General features: G+C 50.3%; 1 protein-coding gene across 7 annotated transcripts in view; it reads left to right on the top strand.

The window, feature by feature from the left end:
* The window catches only part of Mtcl1 (microtubule crosslinking factor 1), a 111,695-nt gene extending 95,593 nt beyond the window's left edge, over positions 1-16,102 (top strand). For 4 of the 7 annotated variants that reach the window (XM_055610157.1, XM_055610154.1, XM_055610153.1 and 1 more), the window contains 4 exons: positions 4,280-4,558; positions 6,301-6,332; positions 8,355-9,894; positions 14,936-16,102. In XM_055610157.1, coding sequence (XP_055466132.1) covers positions 4,280-4,558; positions 6,301-6,332; positions 8,355-9,894; positions 14,936-15,130 — 2,046 coding nt within the window. In that variant the 3' untranslated portion in view covers positions 15,131-16,102. Of the gene's footprint in view, positions 1-4,279; positions 4,559-6,300; positions 6,333-8,354; positions 9,895-12,338; positions 12,396-14,935 lie in introns of all 7 variants that reach the window. The other 3 variants (XM_055610159.1, XM_055610158.1, XM_055610156.1) reach the window with 2 other exon arrangements.
* Positions 16,103-16,413: the final 311 nt, after the last annotated feature.

Genomic DNA, 16,413 nt, shown 5'->3' with positions numbered 1-16,413 from the left:
TGGATTTTTACCCCACAGATACCTTGCCTCTTCCAATCTGTCACTCTCATAAATGCACAAAACTTCAAGAAATATCAGTTCGAAACAGTACTCACACTGCCTGTATTAATAGAGAGCTTGTTGGGAAGTGTGCTCTTCCAATAGTTTGTGTGACACAGCGCCTATGCTAAGGCTAACCGGCAAAGGTCAGTTCAAGTTTAAATTTGCATAGGGAGGGGCACAGGGTGAACTAAGTGATTTAGAAATGACCCAGAGCCTCTGCCTTAGGAACTGTAGAGAGGAAGGCAGCACACTGGAGACGGAAGGAGCGGAGGCTCTTATGGTTTGATCACCAATGAGTCACCTTTGCTAATATTTGATATGGCTCCATTTCAAAATTCTCCAAATACTACTAGGAGGAAAGTCATCATTTCCTGTTGGGTTTGGAAATACAGCACCGTGAAGCGTCTTCCAGACTGTGCCTAGCACCTGTGTGCTCTGTCGAGTGGGTCCGCCTCGAGGCAGATATCCAGAGCCAACAGTAGCATGTATTTTTATAAAACGATCACCAATTTATCACACTCAACTTGACTTTTTCTTAGGAGACATGAACAGATGTCTCTGCCCCAGATGGAGTCCTGACTACAGACCAGAGAATGACACCACCCAAATCTACTTTAGTGAGCCAGTGAGTTTATTGGGGATGCTTATTGGAGCACCTCACGAAAAGCCCACCGTAGCACGATGCTTTGTGAGGGGTGCCTCTCCGGGGAACACATTGCAGGCAGCTCAGCCGACTGGTGTCTTCTTCCCCTACAACTGTTACTGTTTGCATAACCTTGGGGAAGACTCGGTGAATCTTGGAACTTTCTCTGCTCCCTGGACCCTGTAAGTTGCATGAAGCTTTCTCCCCGCTCCAAGAGGCATCTCCCAGGAAAGAACAGGTAACCCGGTTCATTCTTGGCCACTGCTTTCTATTGCTCACCTTGAGCATCCCTGCCACACCCCAGTGAGGCCATCGTGTTCCCTGTCATGGGCCTACTGGAATCCCCTTTGCCTCGTCACTGCTGTATGTCAACCCTGTCCCAGCCTTCTACAGTTTGAAAGTCACACTTGCTGTAAGTTAGTCAGGTAGCCAGCACTTTTGTTTTTCTTTGGGGAATGAGGAATTTCCAGCAAAGAAAAACCTGGTCAGACACATCCCGACGACACTCAGAACCCGAAGTGACCCAGGGCTGGCCATCACCCGACTTTGAGACTATTTTGGGGAAAGATAACACAGACCAAGAGCTGAGCTGCATTTCCCTGTCCTCAGCGTCGCAGCAGCGAGCATTTCAGGCGTCCACCTGGCCCCCACCCCTGTGCTGTAGAGACCCCAGCACCTGTGCAGGATTTTCCTGCTCATCAGAGCAGTCCTCGGTGAAAGGGTTCTGCACAAGTGCAGACATGGCTCTCAGAAACAGGTCTACATTCCAGGGAAGCACTCAGCATCTTCAAGGGTCTTACAGCCTCACTGCCACACTTGGAAACCAAGACAGTAGCCATAAGCATTATCCAAAGGAGGCTGGTTCAGATGCCCTCGGGGATGCATGCACAAGTGGAAATGCCCACAGGGTCTCATCACTCAGCCAGTTGCTTGCCAGTTTAGTGTCTTAGCTGCACATTCCACAGAGGAACAAGAAATGTAACCGAATAGCCCTTACAGTGTCCACTTGATATTTGACTCCCCGGGAAGCCGTATAACCTTGGCCTGTGATAGCTTGATGCGGACAGTCAAAGAAGTCTCACTAAATCCATTTTCCACTCACAGAGCATGTGCTTCATACTTGTCCAGTGTCGTTAAAGTCCCGCATAGTTTCTGCACCACATGAGGCAGTCTCTATGACGGATGGCCGTGGGAATGTGGCTCAGGTCACGCAGCAGTCTAGGGCTCTCATCTCAGCCCACATTTGATTGGGGGCTGGTTAGCTTTTATGCAGTCACCCTGGACCTCTCCAAAGGACTGAGCAAAAGCCCCCAGGTCGCAGTCACAGAGTGTCGCTATCCTTGTGCTTAGGGGCTAGAAAGGACCGATGACCTGACCTCTCCTTCCCGATAGCTTTCTCAAGTCAGCTACCTTCAGAGCCTGAACAGCCGGCCCAGCCTCTAAAACCTGTTCGCCTGGCGACTGTTTTCTTTTCACGCAGTTGTAAGGTGACACTCTAGAGATTTTGTTGTGCTCGATTGTTTGAAACACAAACATGTTTTCTCTTTGCATTAAGTGTCATCGTGCTGCAAGTTCGCAAGTACAGTAGGTGTGTGGCCCTGGGAAACTCTATCTGTTAAGGACTCAAGGACCCATTATACTATGACAGTAGCACTCAGGCATCTCAGCAGCAGGCACTGCCAGCTCTAGCTCTGGCTTTTTTTTTTTTTTTTTTTTTCTCTTTTAGGAAACCTAACACTTAGCAGCCCCAGTGCAAACTGCTGCTGGCTGCCTAGGTTTATTTTTGAAATCCCACTTTACTGAGTTAGAACGTGTTTGTTCATAGCTCTCCTCTTTAGTTGTTCCTTCACACACACCCTCGGTGCACATTTGCAGCTCCCAGCGTGATTCTTGCATTTTAATTCTTTGCCCAAAATATGTTGGGAGATGATCATGTGTTGAAACTCAACTACACTGACATGCGTTAGAGGGATATAATAAAATGCTTTCCTCTTAATACATATATATAATTTTTAAGTAAAGCATTTAGCATCGTTAAGGGAACTGCGAAGAAATGTGTTATTGGGAAGAGGGAGGGGAAAGCAGAGGGGCCTGAGCTCAAACCTGGGATGAACTACTTATTCCCTAATTTAACAGTGACCCTGCCACAGTCCTGCATCTAAGATATTGCTCCTGCCACCCCCATCTTTCCAACAAGAATGTTCAGAGCTTTCTGTTCGAACAGTTAGAGGGTCCTTCCGTCCTGTTCATCTTCCTTCTGGTGACTCACAGGCCTGGCTTCTGCTTGCTTGTGGATGTAGGCTCAAACTGGGTTGCAAGATGCAGCTTAGCTTGTAAGATGTTCTTAAAAACCATCTGTCTGGTTTGAGGGATTTTTAGAAGTTCTTCTACCATCTCAGCACATGAAGACCGGAATTCTTTAGTTGGCCACTCCTCCCGGAGAAACCCAAATGTCACTTTGATCGTTAGATGATGTACTTATTCAAGAGAAAAGTCAGAGTATGTACTCATCAGCCAGTAAAGATCTCATTGGAAAGTCCTAGGTGAAAATAGCTTCAGGCCTCAAATGCACTTTCTATAGGTGTTTAGAGAGAGAGAGAGGGAGAGGCAGTATGAAAGAGGGTTCATGAGCCACACCCCTGGGCTATCCCATCATTCCTCTATGATTTTAGGTAGTTCTCCGATAAACTACCCCGGCTCAAGACCTTCCACTGGAAGAAAAGTGTTTATCTGCACAGTGATCTGTAATTGCCAGGCCTCTCTGCCTGCTCACCTTCTGCACAGCTCCGCTGAGCTGCGCCACGGTTGGGAGATTACTTCTACTGGCAAACCAGCAGGCCGCACATCCACCTTCCGGCCCCTCAGCTTGAAGTGCTGGAAATTGGACCGGGGCCTGGCATGTGCGAGGCAACTTAACTGCTCTCTGACTGGCTTCATCTCCAACCCCTCATCTCCCATCCTCTCACCCAAGCGGTGTGTGTCTGCCCGTTTCTGCTTCAATTTCCTAAGCTAGGCCAACTAGTGGTAACCCTCCCAAGCAGTTAAAGTCCTTAGCACCATGACGGCACAGCTCCAATCTAGGTCAATCACTCCGATAGTATATATAATTTCTTAGCTGCCTCGGGTCAGTTAGGAAAATGGGGTTCACCTCTGGCGTTTGCCATCTGTGGCAGAATCCCATGGAGCACAGCTGAAGTGCTGGAGGTAATTGCAAACGAAGTACTAAACCTGACGTTTGTTCCCATTAAACTAAAAAACAAAACAAAAACAAGAGTCTAATTTCCCATGAGCACGATGATTGATAAACGAATTATACGACTACAACAAAAAAAGCCCCCTCCCCAATAGAAATATTTGCATCAGGAAGACTTGGTTGGTAAATGTAGATTCTGTAGTCCTGGTAAAATGCGCTTTTCTTTAGAAAGCATTTGCGATATTGTGGGACATTTTGAAACTGAGGTCCTAACTGTAAAAACATTTGCTTCCAGCCAAGTCTTTTCAGATAGACCCAGGCACCTCAACACAGCGAAGAAAGCATGGTCGATTGTCACACTGAAAAGGGAGGCTGATTGTTTCCATTTTTAACACTCTCAGTTACAGAAAGAGAACAGTCCCCGGAGAAGCGGTGGTTTCCTCTGCAGTCCAAAAGAGGACGAGGCCCGCCCTTTTCCACACCAAGGAGGGCTCCGTACACCCCGACCCACGTCCATGTGGCCCCATGCAGACACCGACTCTCTCCCATTTGAGAACCGGCCACTCTCCAAACTGAAGGAGTCGGACAGGTGCTCGGGCAGCGAGAACCTGTACTTGGATGCACTCTCCCTGGATGATGAAGCTGAGGATACGCCACCCCTCAGGAATTGCCTTGCTGAGGTCAGCCTGGGTTTGTCCCCCAAGGGCAGGAGGGGCCTGTCATTAGATGCAGCCAGTGTCTGGCAGAGTCCGCTCCCAGCAAGTTCCCCAGACAACCTGTGCCCCAAGCCAAGTGACCTTTTGCCAATGGTGGCGTGACGGTTTTATTTGGTGGACCTGACTGTTCTCCTGCTGAAATGCTGGACTAAGGTCCTTTGTCACATGAGAACTCTAAAGAACAGGTATGGTGAACAAAATACAAAAGAGAAAACACAAGTATATCTTCAACTTTTCTTGAAATCATAATACAGTTTTTTGATTCTAGAGAGCTAATGACTGAGAAATAATTCTATATTAAGAAATTTCTTAACATTTAGTAGATATTACTGAATGGCAGCCACTATAATTAGGTTATTCTGGGCAAAGGTGGAAAACATCCCACAATCGTAACTGCCACCAAATTTCTGTGGCACTGTATCACTTCTCCCCCCACACCACAATGTTTTTTTTTAAACCTCATTTGAGAAACTGGCATAGGGATAGTGAGACACTGTCTCAATAAACCTGGAGGGTGAGGTGGGGACACTGATCTAGAAATCCTCACATGGGAACCAGTTGACTGTGGCTGGACTAGATACTGTTCTCTCAAATACTTCATACTTACAGGGACTTGCCTCATATAGTGTTGAAATAGGAGGACATTGTATGACTTGACTGTCCCTATAGGACAGTAGCTGAGACCATAGGGTGTCAGATGTCCAGCTGATACAGAGTTTGAGATATTTACATACACCTGACAAAGTGTCTTAGGGATAGGACTCAAGTCAAACACGGAAATCATTTAAGTTTCATATACACCTTATACATGTGGCATAAAGGTGATTGTTACTCAATATGTTTATTTTGCGTGTGAAACGAATGTCAGCAGCACTCAAGGTTTTTCAGGTTCTGAAGTATGTCAGATGACAAATTTTTGGATTAAGGGGTGCTCAACCGTGTACATCCATCACAGCAGTGAAGTCAAACACCCTATTCTCAGCAGTGTGTATCAGGATGGTAGGATTGCCCACAGACCTGCAGGTGAACTCTGTGGTTCACCTTCATAGCACAGAGGGCACAAGATCAAAGGGGGACCTTTACTCCTCTGTGAGGCCTGGCGTCTATGAGGAGGGGCACCCTTCAGGCTCTTCTCTGCAGACGGACAACCTTTTCATTTGTGTCGGTGTTTGCCAGCCCAGCTCTCTCTGCTCTTAAGGGGAATCACTGTTACTCTGCTTTGGATCCTAAGAATGTTTAAAAGCAAGCAGGAGTCCTAGCCCCAAGGATGCCACACTTGCAACCTCCCTGGCAAGATTTAGACGGGAGGACATCAGTCTCCCAACTCTCTACTCACTCCATTGCCCTCTATTCCTGCACCAACACACTCAGACTTAGACTCACTCAGGATTGCCAGTTCTTTGAACTCCACACAGAAGGGACGTCTCCCCGGGAACACCGGAGGGCCACTTACTCAACAAGCTTCAGGCAGTTTTCTCACTCAGGCAGCCCCCTCCCTCCCTGGGGAGACTACAGAGGTCCTACCCTCCCATGATGCTGCGGATGCTGCTTTACTGTTAGGCTTCAAAGGGCTCGGAGCAGTGGCTTAGCACTTTGGCCTCCGTGAGGCTTTTAAACCACATCTTAAGGGACCGGAGCAGAACAAGTCACTAGGATTCCTAGGAAGCGAAAATTGTCTGATTCCCACAAATATTTCTTTTTTACAGGAAGAAGAAAGTCGCAAGGGAAATCTTCAAAGGTACGTAAAATGGATTTGGTAAATTAGAAATCTTTTACTCTTAAAGTCCCTCCATTTTGATGCAGCATTTGTGAGCACCCTTCAAAATAACTGAACAGTAAGTAGTTGCTTTTAAATTATTCATTTCCTGGATGTGCTGGTTTTTAGTATTAGCAGCCAAAAGGCCACGCACACTGGTATGTGTTTTATAAGAACTTCGTGTGCTATGTCCAGAGGAGTGCTTGAAAATACTAGCTGCTAAACGGTCCGTGGAAAACTTTCTTCTCATGAACTTCAGAGAAGCTCTCCACCTATGAGGCATTACCTGCTGTGTGGGGACTTGTTACAGTCTTTCCCTGCTTTAAACCCTGAAGAAAAAGACTGGACCTGCTACCCTTTGTGTTAGTTACACACCAGCTTCCCGCTCAGCAGCCTGCGCTCTCTGGCTTTGCCATTTCTTCCTTCTGTAGGCGGGTACATGTTATTTCCATCGCATGCTATTTCTCTGGCAGTTTACCACGTTTGGCTCCCCTCATCCTTTATTTTCCTGTGAACTTGGAGGCTGTAAATGACTGTCTCCTTTGTGGCCTGTGCCGTCTGTGTTGTCCACACACAACAGGATTGCTGGGGCGTGGATCGATCCACCCTTCTCTGGTCTCCCCCCGAGGTGATGCAAAGGACGCTTGTGGGCTTGGGCTCTGGAAGCAATTTGCACACGCCGCTTACTGCTCTGTTCCCGAGGGTTTGAGACCTAAGTGCTTTGGGCCTCAGGTTGCTTCATCCGTAAGCAGGAGAGCTTCAGAGTGTTTCAAAGATTCTGTTGCTCTGTCTTCTTTGTGTGGTTTACATGTATGAACACCCGGGAAGGCAGCTGGTGACTGACATAGGGAACCCCGCACAGTTTAGCTGCCGCTTCAGCTGCTTTGCCCCATTCACAGCAGCATTCACTCTGGGTCCAGGTGAAGGCCTTGAGCCGTTTGCTTTTGATAGCCCAAGCCTCCCACCTTTCTGTTTCTTTTTTTGCACTATAACTGTGTTCTTCTGTTGATTTCAAAAGCAGTCAATTAGAAGGTTATAAATTATGAGTAGCATCAAAATGTCCAACACAAAACCACAGTTGTGCGGAGCCCTCCCCTGGCCACGTGCCCTCTGAGTTCTAGCTATGTGGTGGGTTCCGCCATACCTCTTGCATCGGGAGGCGCACCAGCATGCTCCCAGTGCATTCTGGTCCTGTTGTTTTGTCAACATGGTCGCTTCTAAGGTCCATAACCCTCCATTCTGCCTCACCTCTGTGCCCCTCTAGCCAGCCAACCCCAGAGGCACAAAGTGTGGCTGCCACTGCTGTTTCTGTGTAGCCACCACTGAGAGTACAAGCTCACTCCCGGGAGAGCCCCAGCCTGACCTTGCTGTTATAAACAGGCCCTGTGGAGGAGACAGTGTGTGTGTGCTGGATCTGGGAACCCCCCTGGCATGGCTAGGGCTGAGCTAGAACCCTAGGTATAAAGTCTTGTCTGTAGAAGGTGGGGAAACCACTCTAGTGTGATGGTGAGTTGCTAGCCACCTTGCCTTCCACTTCAGCTGCAGCTGGAGTGGTTCCAGGCCACAGAGGTTCTGCCCCCTGGGTTGGTGGTCACACCCAGCCCCCAGCCTCTGAAGGTTTGTTTGCCCTGGTGGCTAGACAAGCTGCACGAATACCCCACCTCCTGGCTTGTCTAGTATGCCACTCCACTACCTCTGGGGTGACGGATGAGCAGATGGGGAAGCGTTCAGCAAACGTATGGCAGATTAACACACGAGACATTAAAATGCTAGCACTGAGGAATCCACAGCCACGTACAGGTGCCTTAGCTGCCAAGGTCCGGCGATTGCCTCATCAGTGAGGGACTTCTCCTGTAGTGAACAATGAAGACAGGGCATCCGTGGGGTGGGCATATTAAGCCACTCAAGAGTGTTAAGAGTGAGGTAGAGGCAGCTACCTCTGTGGGTTCGTCCTGTGCATTAGCAGAGCCCAGGAGCCGACACCTTTTCTGCATCTCTCCCCAGGGCTGTGTCTGTGTCCTGTATGTCTGAGTTCCAGCGTCTGATGGATATCTCCCCATTCCTACCTGAGAAGGGCCCACCATCTGCCAGCAGCAAGGAAGATGTCACTCCACCCCTGTCTCCCGATGACCTGAAGTACATAGAGGAGTTCAACAGCAAAAACTGGGACTACACATCCCACAGGGCTGGGCCCAGCAGGCCTTCAGACCTCTGGGCAGACAGGACCGAGGTGGGGCAGGTAGGACACGAAGCCACCACTGAGCCTTTCCCCGATTCCTCCTGGTACCTGACCACGAGTGTCACCATGACTACAGACACCATGACCAGCCCAGAGCACTGCCAGAAGCAGCCACTGCGGAGCCACGTCCTCATGGAGCAGTCTGGGGTTCATGTACTGCACAGCCCGCCTGCCATTCGCCGGGTCGACAGTCTAGTGTCTGGGGGTGAGGGCAGGAGCAGAGTGGACCCTGAGGGCCCCTTTCCCATGAGCAGAGCAAGAGGGAACCTGGCAGATGCCAAGGGAGGCCATCCGGAACCTGTGCTCAACAGGTGGTCTTGCACCCCACCCAGACACCCTCGAGACTATGTGGAGGGGTCTCTCCACCCCCTGGACAGACCCACCTGCCCCTCCCTGGGATTTGCCTCCCCACTGAACAGCTTAGACATGTCTAAGAACATGAGTGACGACATGAAGGAGGTAGCCTTCTCTGTCAGGAATGCCATCTGCTCCAATCCCACGGAGCCACAAGTCAGGGATATGGCCTGCCAGACCAATGGGTCCAGGACGGCAGGGACACAGACAGTCCAGACAATCAGCGTGGGCCTGCAGACCGAGGCCCTCCGTGCCAGCGGCGTCACCAGCAGCCCCCACAAGTGTCTCACGCCAAAAGCCGGAGGTGGCACCACCCCTGTGTCTTCTCCTTCCCGAAGCCTTAGGAGCCGACAGGTGGCCCCTGCCATCGAGAAGGTGCAGGCCAAGTTTGAACGCACCTGCTGCTCCCCAAAGTACGGTTCTCCCAAACTTCAGAGAAAGCCCCTCTCAAAAGCTGACCAGCCAAATAGCAGGACCTCACCAGGCATAGCCCAGAAAGGGTTCAGTGAGTCAGCCTGGGCCCGCTCCACCACCACAAGGGAGAGCCCCGTGCACACCACCATCAACGATGGCCTCTCCAGCCTCTTCAACATCATCGACCACAGTCCTGTGGGGCTGCGGGCTGGGAGCCGGTCCCACTCAGCGGAACCCCGACAGGAGCTGGGTCCAGGCCAGGAAACGGGCACCAGTTCTCGGGGAAGGTCGCCCAGCCCCCTAGGGGTGGGCTCAGAGGCATGCAGGGAGGATGGGGGAGAGAGCACACCAGTGAGGCAGGACTTGTCTGCCCCCCCTGGCTACACACTCACTGAGAACGTGGCCCGGATCCTCAACAAAAAATTGTTGGAGCATGCCTTAAAGGAGGAGAGGAAACAGGCCGCCCATGGCCCCTCGGGCCTCACCAGCGACAGCCACGCTGGAGAAGCAGCACCAGCTGAACCAGGATCCATGGAGGTAAACTGGGCCCCTTTCCTGTTAGCTCTGCTTTAGGCTGCCTAGCATAGGGAGCCTGGGTCAGATCACAGGCAATGGCTCCAGTTCCGTAGCTCCAGCAGGAAGAAAGTGAAGAGGGAAATGGAACAGGCAGACAGACAAGCCTTGAGTGACTTGTAAGAAAGTTTATCTGTTCTCAGATCATAAAGACTTGTCTGTCTCTCTCCTCTGGTCTGGGTAAGTCTTTCTCTCTTGGTCTGGGGCATGTTTGCTCTTCCTGTGTGAGACTTGATGCAACTGTGAAAACTGTGTACAAGCCAGTACGGTGGTGCACCCCTGTAATCCCAACACTCAGGAAGGCAGAGGCAGGTGGATCTCTGTGAGTTCGAGGCCAGCCTGGTCTAAAAGCAGGTCCAGGACGGCCAGGACTACATAGAGAAACCCTGTCTCCAAAAACAAAGGAAATTGTGTGTGTGTGTGTGTGTCTGTCAGGACTTCTATACACGATAGCTCATTCTGTGTGGCTACCTGAGGGGCATGTCACAGTGCCTTTGAACTACTCGGACACAAAATTCATTTATTGGGAACAACAAGAACAGCTTTTAGATCCTCAGCACCTCAGTACAGATCAGCAGTTTGTCATCTTATAAACCACCCTTCCTCGTTGCAATCAGGTCATCAGATGAGGTAAAAACTGTGCCCTAGTGGAACGTGGCAATGGTGACACAAATCTGTCAGCGCCGACGACTCCTGATACAACCCCTCCCCCCATCTATTCTTGCACCAAAACCAAAACAAAAACCACAAGCCAACAAAAAAAAAAACCCACAGGCATGCTATTGCACGCCTTTAATCCCAGCACTTGGAAGGCAGAGGCAGGTATATCTCTTAGGGTTCTAGGCCATCCGAGGCTACATAATGAGAACCTGTCTCAAGAGAAAGAAAATCCTATGACCACAGCAAAATGTAGCAGCCTGAGAATGAGAGGGTGACAGCAGTGGGGATTTGCTGTCACTGCAGGACGGACGGAGCAGGTCTGTCCAGGAAGTCATCATGTAACTGCAAGTCCTGGGAGCCTGGATGTGCCCAGCCCACATACAGCAAGGGCAGGGGCAGAAGACAGCAGGCTGCACCCAAGCTACTCGCCACTTTCTCTAGCGTCAGCAACCCTGGCTTCCTGGTGACAGGAGGAGGAAGATGTATTTCCTTTGCCGATTGCCCCAAATTGCTCACAGGGGAGAAATGATCAGGCTCCCAGTCCAGCCCTCCTAGGAGTACGTAACTCAAAATACAGAGGTCAGACCAGAAATAGGTCATGCGGTGTTGATTTTGACAGTTACCTATAGAAGTGGAAATTCCATGACCTCTTCCCAAGGTCTGAGGAAAATGGACACTGTAGGCTAAGAGTTCTCAGGTGGTATCTTGGCTTGTCTTACCACTACCCCTCAGAGGCCCTCAGATAAGTGCCTGTGGTGTGGGAGGGGCTGTTTGTAGGTGAACACTCCACCATCAGGTAAGATAGAGCTTGTTCCAGGGCACTGTCAGTGGGCTATCTTGAGTTTTTACTCATGTCAGAGACCAAGCAGAAGTTCTGGGAACTAAAAACCTTTGTATTCCTGGCGGTGAATGCTTAGAGCAACCTGAGAGGTAGCCCAGAGGACATGGTTTAATGGTAGAATCAAAGCCCTGTCACTTCAGTTACCACAGCTCTGCCCGTATCATCCGGAGGACCCAAGAGCATACAGGGGGACTCACCGGCAGCGTTTCAGTGCATGGCTGTGCCCCTCTCACAAGTTTGCCTGTTCTGGATGCCAGGGGTGTGTCATTTCTGCTTGGATCAACCCCACATGATAGGCCCATTGGGAATCCCGTTCATCTCTTGGTGAATGTGTGGCGGATCTGGCTTCACGCCAGCGGAGTCCCTGGTGCCTGCCTAGCCCACACTGATGCTCCCTGTGTGGCCTTGTTACTGGGCTCTCCACACACGAGAGACAGGAAGTGGTCCTTCCCTCCTCCCTTCCCTCTCACCCCTCAGGTGACCCTGGCCTCTCTCTTGAAGCTCAGCAGCAAGGCAGAGGTGTGCCGAGAGAACGATCTGGCATCAGGGGCCATCCTTCCATCTCCCCCCTAAATGTGCTCCGGGGGGCACTGTTGAGTGCGGGCAGCCATAGCTTGTGATGACAAGCAAGCCAGACTGTGTAACCAGCCTTGCCATGCTGCCAGAGAGCTGGGAGGCCACTGCCCCTCCTTGGTTCTGCTTCCTTCTTCAGTCTGTTGACACATGGCAGAAGACAGTCCTGTGAGCTGAGTGCCATGGCCACCTCCTGCATAGCCTGCCTCTGATTGAACACAGACCAGTGTTCTCTCCTGGAGGCCATCTTGGGGCATACTTGTACTGTTCTTCTGTTTGAAACAAACCTTCCAACCAACTTGTTTTTCTCTTCTTTGTCTGTCTGTCTGTCCAGAACCAAACTGTCTTACTAACTGCCCCATGGGGACTCTAGCCCTGCCTGCCTCACACTGTAAGTGCCTTCTTCCACGTTCCCACCCGTCTGGAGCTGTGTGTGTAGCTGACATGCTCATAGCTGGCATCCGGCATCCATCACCATCCGTGAAGATCCACTCTCACCCCCAGGGACAGACACTGAGCTCAGATACCCCACCCTGCCTGCCCCCAGAGGGTACAGCTTAGCATGTAGATTCTGCCAAAATGTCTCTTCTCATGTAGCTTGCAGTTCAAGAGGGACCATTTGAGACACATCTCAGGTCTTGCCCGTGGGAGTCTGAGTCTAGCCTCTGTAGGCTTTTAGACCTACCACCCCTGCCCCCCGGCATTTCAGTTGAATATGTGTGCTGCTGTGTGCCGGGACCACAGCATGCGCAACGTGCCCAGCCTTCTCTCCTCTTTCTTTTTTCCCAAACACTCAGGCCAGAAAGAATAAACCCGAATGTCTCTTGTCCTTCCAAGTGAGCCTATTGGTGAAAAAGTAAGTTCTTGAGCAGGATTAACTGAAGGACTAATGACAGACATCCCTGTTCCCAGTGTTTTTGAGAACTCCAGGCATGGCCACCAGAGCCTGAATCAAGTGAGATCTATGAAAAGGTACACATTTTGGGTAGAGTCAAGGACGGAGTTACCCTCCTAATCTACTTGAAGTTAAGAAAGATAAAACCACTATATTCAAGGTGGCACACATACCTTTAATCCCAGCACTGGGGAGGCAGAGGAAGTGGATAGCTGTGAGCTCGAGGCCAGCCCCGTCTACATAACAATGTCCAGGCCAGCCAGGGCTGCATAGTGAGACCCTGTGTTGGGGAAGACAGAGCCACCATCAGATGAAAGGTGTGTCCCCCTCATTGCAGGATGGGGGGAATGGCTAAGAAAGTGGCAGGAAAGGCCATTTCCATACAGCCACCCCACTGGCTTCTGGGTTAAGGACGAAGCTGCTTGTTAGTGTACGTCAGTGTTCATGCTAAGGAAAACGCTAATTTCCTTGATGTGTGTTTTTTCCTGCATAGACCCATGCCAGTGAGGAGGGTATGATAGCCTCTGAGAAAAGCTTGTTCCTGTTCCGCCTCAGTGTGAATTGGGACTGGCTAGAGCTGTGGCTGCAGCCACGCCAACCAACATGCATTAGGTGCACATGCTCGCTCTGACAGTAGTGGGAGTGGGGGACACATTTAACAGACTCTACCCACCCTCCTTCCGGCACCATGAGGTGAGGCAGTGAGACAGGTACAGCAGCACCTCGACTTCACTTTGTATCCAAATGGTAGCCATAGGTTGATCCTGGCTGTCATGGCATCGTCAGCATAAGGGCTCAAGGAGGCCCCTCCTAGGTCAGATAAGAAGCCTGTCAGAAAGAGGCATCTGATGGAATGCTCTCAGGTTAACATTTTCTTTTTTTCCTGGCCCCTCAGGGATGAGGGAAAGACTCTGCCCCATTACTCCACTGCCCTTGCAGAGGCCCGTGGGTCTATTGCTGCCCTCGGGCCATGTCATCCTCACTGGCCACCTCCGAGCATCCTCTGTCATGGTTCATCTTCCCCTGAGAGCCAGCTCCTGCTCCCTGGACGCAGCATCTGCCCCTCCGTCCCTGCTGTTCCTAGTCTCTTCATTCTGGCTCTTTTGTTGTTTGTCATGTCTAGCTATTCCAGTTCACCCCTTGGCTTCCCGTGGGGCCTTATTCCATGACATTGTCCCTGCACCTTCCATCGCAGTAGCACACCAGTTTCGTGTGTCCTCAGAGCTCACACTTCACGTGACTTGGCTTTCCACATTTCTGAGTATTGGTAACTTCCAAGGTCGGACGTCCCTGAGCCCTGACGTGCAGGCCAGGGGTCGCGTAGCTCCGCAATCCCTTTAAACAAGCAAACCGCTACGGATGAGTTCCATCACGGCCTGGCGTTGTGTGTCACGTGGTCAGCCCCCAGCACGCCACAGCTGATGAACCGCACAAGTGCAGGGTAGTCCCCAGTCGGTAAGACCGCTGCCGCAGTGAGGAGTCATTAAAGAAAACTAGACCTCAATTAAAATTTCTCTCTGCAACATTCTTTTCCCCCCTACATTGTGGGAGTTTGTTTAGCCTACTGCCAGTCAGCCTGGAATAAATAATGGAAGAGTTCTGTTTGGATCTCGTTGCTAATAGAGCTGTATGCAGCCCTGGGTCTCTGTGGACCTCAGTAGACTGAGATCCTTCGAGACCAGCTCAGTAGGTGAAGGGACCTTACAAAAGCCTCAAGAATGGTACTGGGACAAGGTTGCTGCCTCATCCTCTCTGTTCCAGGCCAGTTTTGGAGAATCCCTACAAGCAGACCTGTCTCACTGTGTTGCTCTATTTTGTCACAGCGTAATAGGTCATATGTCACGTCACTGATCATTCATATAGAGTGTTTTCCTGGTCATTGTAAGTTGCTCTCCATGCATGCCGTAATCATTCCGATGCTGAATCCCGCCTGGTCTCTTCCATTCGACTTCGCTGTGTTTGAGGTATGTCGGGGGCCATTGCCCGCATGACGCTGCTGATCTGAGTAATGCTGTCTCCCTCTCTCGGCTCTGAAGGAACTACCTTGTTCTGCGCTCGCACCATCCCTAGAGCCCTGCTTCTCCAGGCCAGAAAGACCAGCAAACCGCCGCCTTCCATCCCGTTGGGCCCCGCCTTCCCCCGCTGCCTCCCAGTCTCAGTCACCCGGAGACCCTGTGTCGTCGGAGGACCACGGTGAGGAGGATCCGACAGAGGAGAAGCCACACCTGTGACGTGATGCAAGTTTGCACGGATCATCCCGGGAATGAATCCCTGTAATGCAGAACCAGACCATCACCACCAACCGACCTCTGCCGGGAAGGAGAGCTGTAGCTTCCTCAAGGTCAAAGGATGTCTTTACACATACACGGCTGCTGAATGTTCAGCCTGGTAACCTGAGATGTTTCGGGAATGAAACAGTTAAGCGTGCCTGTAATAATTTTTTTCATAGCTCAGAAAACTATTTTTGTCTCCATCTTTTTTTACACACAATATATTAAACAAAAAAAAAGGTAAATAAGATATAAATAGATTTAAGAGTTTTAAAATGTACATTTTAAGAGATTCCCAACACCCTTGTTCTCGATCCTGACTGCCTCTGTTAAATTTGCACTGTTCCATTTTGCTTGGGTTTCTCTGTGTTGAGATCATCGTGTTCTAAGTTAAATTTTGTTTTGTCCAGTATTAATTTTTTTAGGAGTCTTTTTTTAATGCTTCGGACCATCTAACTCAGTGAACTCTTTGTAGTGAAAAGGCCATGAGGCCAGAAGACAAGCGTGTCTGTGACCTGGAAGGATGCAGGTCAGCATTCCTGCAACGGTACGGAGCCCCTCAGATGGACTTAAGGCTCACTGTAGGACACGTCTTCTGCTCGGCCTGGCGGCGCGTCTTCGGGCACCTGTACATACACCGCTCCGTCCCTGCCATCACCTGTGTGTGCGTCCGTCTGGCCCACTGTAACTCGTGACGTTCCTTGTACTGTACTGTACTGTTGGTCCCCTTGTTCCGCTGAGACAACAGCACCATTTTTAAATTATTGTTAAAACATTAGCTGACGGTGTACAACGCTCACTCAATATTTTCTTGTTTAAGGAAAAGCACTACAAAAAAAAAAAATCATGCGGATGCCAAATTGAGACAAATGATGGTGCCTCAGAGTCTGTCTGAGACTGTGATGACACAGAAATAAAGTCCTTCCAAGGAGACAGCAAGGTCTTGGTGTCACAGTTCACTGTCACCTTCCTCCCCCTCGTCTTCCTCAGCTCTGGATGGGTGATTTCTCCGTGTTTTCTGTAGCTGGCAGATGCAGGGAGCAGGATGTGAAGGAGGAACCTGCTCCCATATGGGAGTAGTCCACAGCTCTGGGCGTCATCCCGTCTCCTCTGCAGATATGCAGCCCAGCATTTTGGTGTTGGGGGTGGCATGAGGGTGGGGTTATGAAGACACTGCTGAAGAGCACAGAACTATTCAAAAAGGCTTTGATGTTTCATTAACTCAATGGTTCTCTTCTTATAAA

This window comes from Psammomys obesus, unplaced genomic scaffold (genome assembly GCF_907164565.1).
Source record: "Psammomys obesus unplaced genomic scaffold, mPsaObe1.curated_primary_1811, whole genome shotgun sequence".
NCBI classification, from domain to species: Eukaryota; Metazoa; Chordata; class Mammalia; order Rodentia; family Muridae; genus Psammomys; species Psammomys obesus.
This window is presented reverse-complemented; position numbering and strand designations above follow the sequence as displayed.